Source organism: Thalassophryne amazonica, chromosome 19 (assembly GCF_902500255.1).
Source record: "Thalassophryne amazonica chromosome 19, fThaAma1.1, whole genome shotgun sequence".
Classification (NCBI taxonomy): domain Eukaryota; kingdom Metazoa; phylum Chordata; class Actinopteri; order Batrachoidiformes; family Batrachoididae; genus Thalassophryne; species Thalassophryne amazonica.
Window position 1 is genome coordinate 29,033,447 of NC_047121.1, and position 11,968 is coordinate 29,045,414.

At 42.9% G+C, this 11,968-nt stretch overlaps 1 protein-coding gene across 1 annotated transcript in view; it reads left to right on the plus strand.

The window, feature by feature from the left end:
* Positions 1-290: 290 nt before the first annotated feature.
* The window catches only part of LOC117531873 (homeodomain-interacting protein kinase 1-like), a 28,883-nt gene continuing 17,205 nt past the window's right edge, over positions 291-11,968 (plus strand). The window contains exons 1-7 of the mRNA XM_034195066.1: positions 291-390; positions 8,969-9,162; positions 9,283-9,474; positions 9,592-9,773; positions 11,413-11,527; positions 11,628-11,741; positions 11,843-11,911. Of these exons, the coding sequence (XP_034050957.1) occupies positions 291-390; positions 8,969-9,162; positions 9,283-9,474; positions 9,592-9,773; positions 11,413-11,527; positions 11,628-11,741; positions 11,843-11,911 (966 nt within the window). The remainder of the gene's footprint in view (positions 391-8,968; positions 9,163-9,282; positions 9,475-9,591; positions 9,774-11,412; positions 11,528-11,627; positions 11,742-11,842; positions 11,912-11,968) is intronic.

Sequence of the window (11,968 nt, forward strand, 5' to 3'; positions counted from 1 at the left end):
TTGGGGGGTTTGGCTGGACATTGTTTGCTGTTTTTGTGTTTGTTTTCCTTCCCAGGTAGTTTGGAGCTGATCTCTGGGGAGAGTGTGCTGCAGAAGAGTCTCTCACCTCTGTCACGGCGATCTGCTGCACCTGTTGCACTTACATGCAGCTCTCCATCAGGACGATCTACGACACCTGTGGCACTCACGTGCGGACCTAAGGACTCTCAGCTGGTGCCAATGAAGAAATGAATTACTGCATTTAAGCCAGCAGTGATCAGGACTGAATTGCCGGAGAATACGACCTTGTGATGACCGTTTGTGGGACGCTGAGGGCCGCTCCAGATTCTGACATCGCGCCTGTTAAGGAGGACGAGGTTGAGAGGCAAACGCTGTCAGCACACGTCAGAGGTGATTATTCTTAAGAGATCATCTGTGATTGTAATTTGGCGTTTTTGCGCAGCTATATTCAAATATTGGTGAAAATTGTCTGGTTTGCTCCTCACGGCTGTGGCGCGCGGATTGATGATCCTCCACTGGCTGTGAGCAGCTGCCCTTTAAGTCCAAAGTCAGACCTGAACGTGTTGCTGATAAGTGTGCCTCTAAATAGTATTTCTTGGTAACAGTGTTGAATAACCTCACCTCTGTTCCTCCTTCGCAGAGTACAGTGCTGGGAAAAGCCACCTGTGGGGTGTCGGCGAGATTCCTGAGTCCAGAACGTTCAGGCTCCGATCCGTTGTGACGCTGAGAGAGCGCGCCGCCTCTTCACCTCACCAGATTTCTTTATTTAGTATTTTGTGTACAGCACAGGAGGAAAGAAAATAAACTTGGTTTTTTTTGGAACTGCTTCTGGTTATTTAACGCTGGGTTCAGTCAGACGCTGGATCGGTTCTCACCAGCGTCCAAATCCATAACAAACTGAGAATGACCAAACTGAGAAATCAAATTTAATTGTGAAAGAATGTTCTGGTGTACCAGGCTCATCCCAAACAGCAGTGCTGGTTGAAATCCAACCCACTAGTGAAAGGTCTGGGCCAGATCACCTTTGCTGTCTGCAGTGTCTTCTGTTCTGTCTTGATAGAATTGCACTAGCAGTTGGCCAACCCACTGAGTCAGGTCTGCTCAAAAAAGGAAAAAGAAAAAAAGGGGGACTTTTTCGTTACCACTGCCTCTAATGTGCTTGCTCATGGGGCGGATCAGGTCGAGACCTCATGTATACTTGTAGGATAACTTGCATTATGATTGAATGTGACATGGATTCAAATGGAACAATTATACAACACACACAGCGATGAAACAATGCACTAAAATAAATCCACTAAATCTAACCTGCCCACCAGTGTAAACATTACTATGTTTGGTTGTGCCATCCTGGAGGCAGCCGGCTCTGTGTGACGAGGATCACTGTTCACGCACACCATTTTTACTGAGGTCACAGTGTGCACATGTTTGGGTTAGTGAAACATGAGTAAACAGACGGTTTTACGGGAACACGGGTCACAGAAGCTTTCGATGCAAATAAATAAAGTGTAGAAACAGCAGGAAAAAGCTGCAGGCGGAAATAAGTGATGGCAGAGGCGGATTAAAAGTGACGTTCACACAGATGAAGACAAAGACAGAACTAATGAGCCGTGTTTTAGACCTAGTTTCACTAGAATTTATAAGGCTTTAAGCAGAACCAATTAAAGAGTCAATAAAACATTTTAGGAGGCAGGAAGTCAGAAGTAAACACACATTGTCCTCTAGTGGTCAGTTGATGATCTGCAGGATGGACTATGAAAAGTTTACTAAAATTTAAAATTATTATTAAATCATTAATAATTCATGGTCAGATGATTTGTTGCATGTTATGGCTAATTTGCAGTTTTTCATATTATGAACAAGTGTTCACATACGCAGTGACTCCAACAACGGTCACCTAATTTGGATTTTAATAACCCATGAAAAATGATTATGTTTGCTTTAAACATCAATATATTGGACAAGAAAAACAGGTTTGGTTTTTTGTTTGTTTGTTTTTATAAAGTCAGATTCTACGTGCCACAAACCTTGAAAATACAGCAACACAAATAACTAATAACTGGTAAAAACCATACCAGAGAGGGACTCGAACACAGCCCCTTTTTCACCGCAGGTCCGGCCGCCATCTTGTGACAGTAAAAGACTGTCAGGTTGAAATTTAGTTTGTTGCTGTCACTGACACTTGTTTGATGACTTACTGAACAGGTTTCTCTTAATTGCTTCTTAAAGACCACATAAAATTGAACAATGAATCACATTTAGCTAGAAAAATAAGATGAGGTTAATGAAAAAAATGATTTAAAAAGGTAAATTGTTCATTTGATAACCTGCAGTGCATCCAGAAAGTATTCACAGCGCTTCACTTTTTGCAGATTTTTATGTCACAGCCCTATTCCAAAATGCAGTAAATTCATTTCCCCCCCTCAAACTTCTACTCACAACACCCCATAATGACATGAAAATGGAATTTTCACAAATTTATTAAAAATGCAAACTAAGAAATCACATGTACGTAGGTATTCACACCCTTTGCTCAATACTTTATTGATGAACCTTTGGCAGCAATTACAGCCTCAAGTCTTCTTGAATATGATGCCACAAACTTGGTGCACCTATCTTTGGGTAGTTTTGTCCATTCCTCTTTGCACCACCTCTCAAGCTCCATTAGGATGGATGGGAGCGTCAGTACACAGTCATTTTCAGATCTCTCCAGAGATGTTCAATTAGATTCAGAAACCTTGACCACATTACATCCATTTGGTATCTCTTCACTGGTTCTGCTACTAAACTATAAAACTCCATACTTAACTGACCTAATTAAACCCTACGTACCGACTCGGGCTCTGCATTCCCATGGTGCAGGACAACTTTACGTCTGCGGATCACAGAGCTTTCTCTTATCGTGCTCCTGTTCTGTGGAATGATCACCCTGCATCAATAAAACAGTCAGATTCTGTAAAGACTTTCAAGCGCAGATTTAAGATGCACTTATTTTCCCTTTCGTATGGCTAGCATACTGGCATAGTATGTTACTATGCTTTTTACCCTTTTTAATTAATTTTATTGGGAAACTGGGCATGCCACAGCCTCAACTTTATCTAAAGTCTTGGTCATTTAGTGAAGCTTAGGGCTAGTGGCTGGCAATCACCTTAGTATTTCTTTTGTTTTTCTTGTTGCTTAATGCTGATAAATTATACTGTATTTGTTGTCTTTCCGACGCCTGATTCTGTTTTTCTCTCTCTCTCTCTTTTGAGGTGCGGCTCCATCCAGAGATGGGTGTGGTGTCTGTTTCTGTAACCCTCCTGTCCTGTGCACCGGCAAAATTTCCTGTATATTAATTTTATCAATTGTTTTGTCAATTGTGGCCCAAGCAGAGGCTCACCCCTTTGAGTCTGGTGTGCTTGAGGTTTCTTCCTCAAATCATCAGAGGGAGTTTTTCCTTTCCACTGTCACCTGTGTGCTTGCTCTGGGGGTTGGTAAGTTAGGCCTTACTTGTGTGAAGCGCCTTGAGGCAACTTTGTTGTGATTTGGTGCTATATAAATGAAAATAAATTGAAATTAAGGTCTGGGCTCTGGGTGGGCCACTCAAAGACATTCACAGAGTTGTTCTGAAGCCACTCCTTTGATATACTGGCTGTGTGTTTAGGGTCATTGTCCTGTTGAAAGATGAACTGTTGCCCCAGTCTGAGGTCTGGAACAGGTTTTCATCCAGGATGTCTCTGTACATTGCTGCATTCACCTTTCTCTCAATCCTGACCAGTCTCCCAGTTTCTGCTGCTGAAAAACATCCCCACAGCATGATGCTGCCACCACCACACTTCACTGTAGGGATGGTGCCTGGTTTCCTACAAACATGACACCTGGCATTCACGCCAAAGAGTTTGTCTCAATCTTTGTCTCATCAGACCAGAGAATTTTGTTTCTGATGGTCTGAGAGTCCTTCAGGTGCCTTTTGTCAAACTCCAGGTGGGCTGCCATGTGCATTTCAATTGTACATAAAGTGCACAAACAGGGGAAAAAACAGCGTTAAAAGCAGACTTTCAGTTAATAACTGAATACGGACACAGAGACAGTGAGAACTAATGAGCTGTGGTTTAAATTTGGCTTCACCATATTTTATAGAACCTTAAATAGAACCTAATAAATAGTCAATAAAAGTTTTATCACAAAGAAAAAGCGGCACCCTGCTGCTGCCCTCTAGTGGTCAGTAAATAGTCCGGGATTGTCTGTGTAAAAATGTACATACAAAGTATAATTTTTAATTGTTTGTTTTGTTTATTTCTCCATTTTAAGTATACAGGGGGAAAATAAAAAGGATTAGATGGTCATACAAAAAGGATCCAAAAGACAAAGGAGTATGCAAAATCAACCACTATAAATTCCAAAAATGGTGTAACTTAAAAACAAACCAAATAAACACACACACGGAAAAACACCCCCACCCCACCCCCGGCTCAGTCCGACCAACCACCTAATACCATAAAAACATTAGTGAATAAGGGCAGATAGGAGTTTAATCAGGCAACACGTGTAGTTCTGCAAAATAAGATATAAAAGGTTGCTATTTATGGAAAAAAACAAAACTTCCCAGTGGGTCCTTAACACAGCTGGAACTGAGGGTGGGTTTAACACAAATACAGAGCTCAGACACCAAAGGGATACGGTTTAAATGTTTTACTGGTAAAACCGGAAAAAAAAACAGTACACAGTAAGGCAGACCAAAAATCAGCAACAGTAAAAGAAACATAGGGCTAAGGCGTGGTCCAAAAAAAAATGAGCAAGTCAAAAACACAGCAAGAACAAAAAAAAAAAAACAGGTTGAGAACAGAGCAAAGAAAGGCACTGGAGGCGAAGGCACACAGATGTGGCTGGCAACTACTGAAGCTTATATACACCCAGGTGATGAGCTACAGATTAGAAACAGGTGTGTGGAAAGCTCCAGAATAGGGTGTGGCCCAAACAAAGTGCACCGCCCACCACCAAGCACAAAGAGAGGCAGACAAGAGAGATAGGGAAAGACAAAACCCAAGCAGGAAGCACCTAGCAAGACAAATCACACACAGAAAACTTACCAAATCGAACTAATCAGAACAAACATAATAAAAAAGTCCAAATCCTGACAGTCCTCTCACTGTGCATTTCATTTTCTCCAGTTAAAAAAAAACAAAACATGGTTTTCGTTAATGAGAGGGACATGTAGCTGATTTCCAATGAAACAAAACAGTGTGTCTTGCTATCAATGATGCAAAAGCTAAAATATCATTCTATATGGAGGCTAATGGAACTGAACTATCAGGGATCCCAAATATAGGTAACAAGGGGAACGGCTACAGAGTGATTCCAAGAACTTTTGACAAATAACACCATAGAAACTAAGCCAAAAACTATGTACATTAGGACAAGAGAAGAATATATAAATGGAAGGAGACACCTATCGCATTTGTCTTCTATCACAGGAGCTATTTCAGAAAGTCTTGATTTAGAAAAATGAATCCTATTGTAGCAAGGTGAAGTCCGGATTGAAAAGATGTTCCTGCTAGCTTGGCTAACAGGGAATTCCCCTTTGGCTGACCTGGAAGAGCTCTGGTCTTTAGTTCGAGCAGTCCGGGGTTCGATCCCACCGTCGTTCCAGCCACAAATGTCCTCTGGACACACTATGTAGAACTTTAAATTGGTTAAGTCCAAGCCATGCACAAGAGGAAGTGGTTCTAATCCTATCTTTAGCTTTATCCCACAGTGTGTTGTGTGGGCCGCTGAAGAGGAGGTACTACTGGCCCACCACCAGAGGGCGCCCTGCCTGAAGTGCGGGCTTCAGGCATGAGAGGGCACCGGAGCAACCGGGAGTGGCAGCTGTCACTCATCAACAATGCCAGCTGTCACTCATCATCATCATCCACACCTCCATAAGAGCCGGGCAGCATCTTCACCTCACTGCTGAGAAATCGTCTACCGAACAGGTAAACGTCTCAGCCTTTTTGGTGCCATACAGTTGTAACGTCTTTACTTCTGTGCTTGACTGACATTAATTCTGAGTTTGCAGACGTACCTCTTGTACACTACGAGTACGTGGCTGTGTTTGGGGAGCTGGCGTAGCTCCGCTCCTCATTCCAGTCTCTGTTTAGTGTGACATCAGGATCTGCACGAGCTCTGAGAGAATTGTGATTGAGAGGTGGAGGTGCTTCCCACCTTTATATTGAACTGTTTGCTGGGTGTTCACGCACCCACCATCACCTGTCTGTTCTTCCTGCCTCTCTGTGTAAACTGAAGCGATCTTCCTGTAAGGCATCCTCAGTTTTGGCCTTACTTTACCCATCCTTACCTGTCAGAATCTCTCAATTTACACACAATCATGTAGTGTTTAACGCTGTTAACCTTTGGTATCAGTTTAGATGTTATTTCAAATTTGAAGCTGTCTCTCATTTAGTGCCAATTAAGAACAAACATTTATTTCCTCCTTCACTTTTGGACACAACCTTTTCTCTCTGACAGTTGAGATCAACAGTCAAATTAGTTACAGTGATGTGTGAGCAGGCTCGAGGATAGAAGACGCCTGTCCAGAAAAGAGCCAGACCCCACACGCCTTCCACTCCACCGGACCAGAAGCAATCCTGGAGCCACCAAGCGCTGGATCCCCAGGTGGCCACTGCCTCCGGCTGTCAGATCGGGTACTGCTGGCAGGAAGAACAGACAGGTGACAGGCGGCCCACACAACAGGACCCCCCCCCCCCCCCCCCCCCCGCGAAATCCTGTTGTGAAAAGTGTAGGAACACGGACCCACAACAGGGGGCGCAAATGAACGGACAATGGAATAAGCCAAATATAACAATTTAATGTTGTGAATGTGCACAACAGAGCAACAGACAACACAACTGAGATCAACAGTCAAATTAGTTACAGTGATGTGTGAGCACGCTCGAGGATAGAAGATGCCCGTCCAGAAAAGAGCCGGATCCCACACGCCCTCCACTCCACTGGACCTGAAGCAATCCTGGAGCCACCAAGCGCTGGGTCCCCAAGTGGCCACTGCCTCCGGCTGTCAGATCGGGTACTGCTGGCAGGAAGAACAGACAGGTGATGGTGGGTGCGTGAACACCCAGCAAACAGTTCAATATAAAGGTGGGAAGCACCTCCACCTCTCAATCACAATTCTCTGAGCTCGTGCAGATCCTGATGTCACACTAAACAAAGACTGGAATGAGGAGCGGAGCTACGCCAGCTCCCCAAACACAGCCACGTACTCGTAGTGTACAAGAGGTACGTCTGCAAACTCAGAATTAATGTCAGTCAAGCACAGAAGTAAAGACGTTACAACTGTATGGCACCAAAAAGGCTGAGACGTTTACTAGTTTTTGAAAAAAATAAAATGTACGATACTTTACGGACAGACCTCGTACTTCCAGTTTACTTTTTATATACTTATCAGTACTATTTTTTGGTAAGGGCAACTTGGCCGAAGTAGAATATTTGATCAGTTTAACACAAATAAATATCACAGCTACAGCAAGTAAATATCTTGTTGAAATAGTTTAGCATAAAATACTTACTTGAAATTATGTTGCCGTTATCTTTGCTCAAAGTATTAAGTTAGCATCGTCTTTTAGCTAACTGCATCGCATCACACTCCCACCTAGCGCTCACAGAGAGAAGTGCAGGTACCGGAAGTGTCAACAGCGGCCATCTTACTACACCTGGAGCAAACTTTCCCGAGTGTGTGTACTGTTGGCATGGTAACCACCCCTCCCCTCGTGTGATTCCGTTCGTTGTTATTTATTTTATTTTATTTTATTAACGTTAGTGACGTTGGAGCCTGAAACCTGCTCAGTCTGCGTTGGAGATCCCGAGAAGACACACAAACTACACAGAGCTCCATTAAAATCACGAAAATGTCATCCTGGTCATATGCAGACACAACTGGTAATTTAATTCTGCTTCTAATTTCTTAATATGACAGTTAATTTGAACAGAAAGAAAGTGGTAATGCTTATTTTATTTATCAGTGCTCATTTTATTAAACTTAACCACTCTGGGATACCTCCCTTCTTTATCACCAAACATTCTGCTCCTTAAATATACAAATTAAACAGCAATACAAACACTTTAACTTTTTTTTCAAGCCAGAAACTGCAAAAACGCCCCTTACTCTTTTTTTTCTTTATTATTGTCATTTACGTCCTATCACTTGCAAGCAGTGGCTGTTTTCACAAATATGTTTTAAAAAAATCAGGTAATTTTGTTAGATTTTCTGTCACTTCTGAATAAATTGCTTATTTGTTTACTAGTTGCACATGATTGGACACTTCCAGTACTTATTTGTCGTGTGTGTGTGTATTTTTATTGAACATAAATTACTGACTGATGCTGCGTTCACATGTCGACGGTATAAAAAAGCTGTCAAAGCAGTTGTCATTGTGTTCCTGTCATCTTCAGTGGCAGACTTAGGCGATGATGTGAGAAGGTGTCATTTTCCAATGTTAACAACACGGACAAAAAGTTACTTAATTGAAAGCTATAACACAGTTTTAACATTTTCCAGTGTTATAATTAAAACATGAAGCCCTGGCTCTGTAAAAGTTAACGTTTTGTGAGGCTATAGATTAATTCCTCTTTGTAATATCACACAAATGATTCACATTTACTGGATTAAAACCAGGTGAGTCTCTGCACTTAACTATTCCGTCGCTCGCTGTCCATCTTTCCTCCTTGTTAACAGTATCCGGTTTGTTGTTCTTGCTGCACTAAGCAGCAGAATTGAAAATCTTTAACTTTTGAAGACCAGTGCCATCACAGTGTGCGGCTGCCGCACTCACAGCCAGAGGTGGAGGAATTTTTCCGCCAGCCTCTCATTGAAAACCTCAGATCCACTTTACTGTCTGCTGCTTACAGCCAACATATGAATGCATCATGAGTGAACGCTTGATGTTAAACCAACCAAAGTCATCCATTCTATTGGATCTCTCTCCTCTGACAGTGACCCATGATGCACCTCCTGCTCCTTTGCCATGTGAGGTGTATCCAGGACAAACTCTCTACGGATCCTCTCGCTACCTCGTCCTTGACTTCATCGGTGAAGGACAGTTTGGAAAAGTGGCCAAATGTAACATCGATACAGCTGCCACCGTGGCTGTTAAGATCCTGAAAAAGGAACAAGCTGCTGAGAGAGAGGTAGATCATCCACCTTTTTTACATTGTTAATGGTGCTAAGGCCTATAATGATGTAATCTGACCTCCTGACTGTTAGAGATGTCATTTATCTGTGTTTCATGTCCTGTTCTTTTCGACCAGTTGACCATGCTAGACACCATCAGGGTCCTCGATCCCGTGAAGAGCTGCATCCTGCAGTTCCACAAGTGCTTTGAGGACCTGGGACGGACCTGTATGTCCTTTGAGATGCTGGACAGGTGTCTGGAAAAGCTGCTGGAGGACAAGGGATGGATGCCACTGCATCTCAAAGAGATCCGGCCAATCACACAGCAGGTATAAATGGGTTTTTGTTAAGTGGAGACAATAAGCTGCAGAACAACATGTTTATTTATGAATGAAAGCAGATGACAAACAGCTCAGAATATTGAGAACTTTGATTTGTTCTTACAGCTGCTGCTGGCGTTGGAGTCTCTCAGTGGTCTTGGACTCGTCCACTCTGACCTGAAGCTGGACAACATCATGCTGGTGGACCAGCAGGCCGAGCCCTTCAGGGTCAAACTGATTGACTTTGGTGTGGCCTTCAAAGTCTCCAGCATTCCCCTTGGACTGATTGTCCAGCCTCTGGGTTTCAGGTCGGTTCACCCTACAAAAATCAGTCATTCATGTGTTTGACACATCTTGATAAGTTTGATTTGTAATTCAGTGTTCATGGTTTCATTTTGAAGAGTTTTGTTCCAAAAGGTCATATCTCCATTTTCTTTGCTCTGAGAGAAAGATTTTTTTTTTTCTGGTTTTAAATGTGGGTGTCTTGTCTTACACAGCAGCATTAAAATAGTGTTGATTAATGTACAATGTTTTCTGTTAATTTATTCTATTAAGTGTCCATTTAAGTCACTAAACATATTAATATTCAGTTTATTATAAAGAACTAAACATGGAGCTGAATTTAAAGGTCGGGGTGGGGGGGATCCAAGTTTGTTGATATATTTTAACATTTTTTAAAAAGTAAAGCAATAGTTACTTTCCCTAGTAACTAATTATTTTTATAATTCTGTAACTCAGTTACTTTTTTGGAGGAGTAACTATAACTAATTACTTTTTTAAAGTAACATGTCCAACACAGACAAACACATTCACACCTAAGGACAATTTAAAATTTCCAATCCACCTAACCTGCAAGTCTTTGGATGTGGGAGGAATGTTATAGTTCGGCGTGGATGAAGGATGAACCCAGAAGCAGGGAGCAGAAAAGGTACGTTAGAAAAGAGATTTATTTACAGTGAGTTCAAATACTGAAGTTAATGAGTAAAGTGTGCGGCAATCTAGCCGCGTGGAGACCAGCCCGCTCAGCGGTGGAACCAAGAGAACCGCAGCCCAGATGTCTTCAGTTCAGGTGGAAGGGACCCGGAGCCAGGTGGCCGCCTGCAAGCTGTCGACGTGACTGGGGAGGAGAGAGACAGAGGAGTGAATGCTGAGCTGGTCACTTCCAGAAGTGATTCTCACAGTGAATCAGTGACAAACTATCACAGCTGGTCCAGGAGTGCAGTTGTTAGAGTGGTACAGTTCAGATTCTTCAAGTTATGTTTTATCATAAAAGTTCACAGTTCAGTTTGTATGATATTCCAAGTAGAGTTCAGTGTGAAGTGGCTCGTGTGAGCAGAGGTGAATAAACACTTAGCTGGTAGATGCAGAGTGTGTGTGTTCCGCGCACAGGCTGCAGGACAAGCTGGTCTTGGTGTGGCAGCAACGTGGACGAAGTCAGCTCTAAGCTGAGGCTCAGACAGGTGGTGTGTAGAAACCCCCAAAAAGTCAGAAAAAGTCTATTTCTGGAAAACTAGAGAGGCCAAGCTTACCGTGGATGGTTAGCAGAGGTTCTGGCAAAGATGGAATGAGGAGCCGGGGTTCTTATGCAGGTGCTGATTAGATAGAGATCAGGTGTGTCGATCAGCTTGCAGCGTGCCACCTGTGCAGAGGGGGAAAAAACAGCAGCAGGAACAGAGCAGGCAGCTCACAAGAAGGAAGCCAGAAACCCACACAAACTCCACATGGAAAGGACACAGGTGGGAACCGAACCCATGGCCTTCTCGCTGTGAGGCAACAGTGCTAACCACTAAGCCACCGTGCTGCCAAGAACAACATGTTACTGATTATTGAGATTATATGTGATATTCTGCTGTTTTTCACTCCAGCAAGACTGAATGAATGAATGAATCATCTTTATAATCAGGGCAGAATGATGGATTTCTAATGGTTCTTGTTTTCTCCCCTCAGGGCTCCAGAAGTTACCCTCGGTCTCCCTCTTTCTCAGGCCATCGATATGTGGGGTCTAGGCTGCATCCTGTTTCACCTGTACCTCGCAAATCAGCTGTATACCGCTGATGTGGCGGTAGGTGATCTCAGCACTGATGGTGCAACTGCCTCCACATCATCATGGACAATCCCAAGTGGGATATCATCTGATATACATATTTTCTTTCCAAATAAAGGCAGTTGCTGACCTTCTGGACACGCCAGAGGACCGACTCATCAGCAGTGGAGTCGTCACCCAAACCGCCACTGCAGAGGCCGATGACTGCCACACTCCAACATGGAGACTGAAGGTGTTGTACCCAGAAAATAATATTCTTCTAGTTCCTTATTACAATTTTAAAATCAGTAACACATTTATGGACAAATGTTTCAAGTGTTCTTTGTTCCTTAGTGTCCTGATGAATATGAAGACGACGGGGATCTGGAACACGATCTGCGCTGTCTAAACAAGCTGATTGATGTAGGTGTTCCAGATGATCTTTATTCCTCCATCTGTCTGTTTTTCAGCAGTATCACT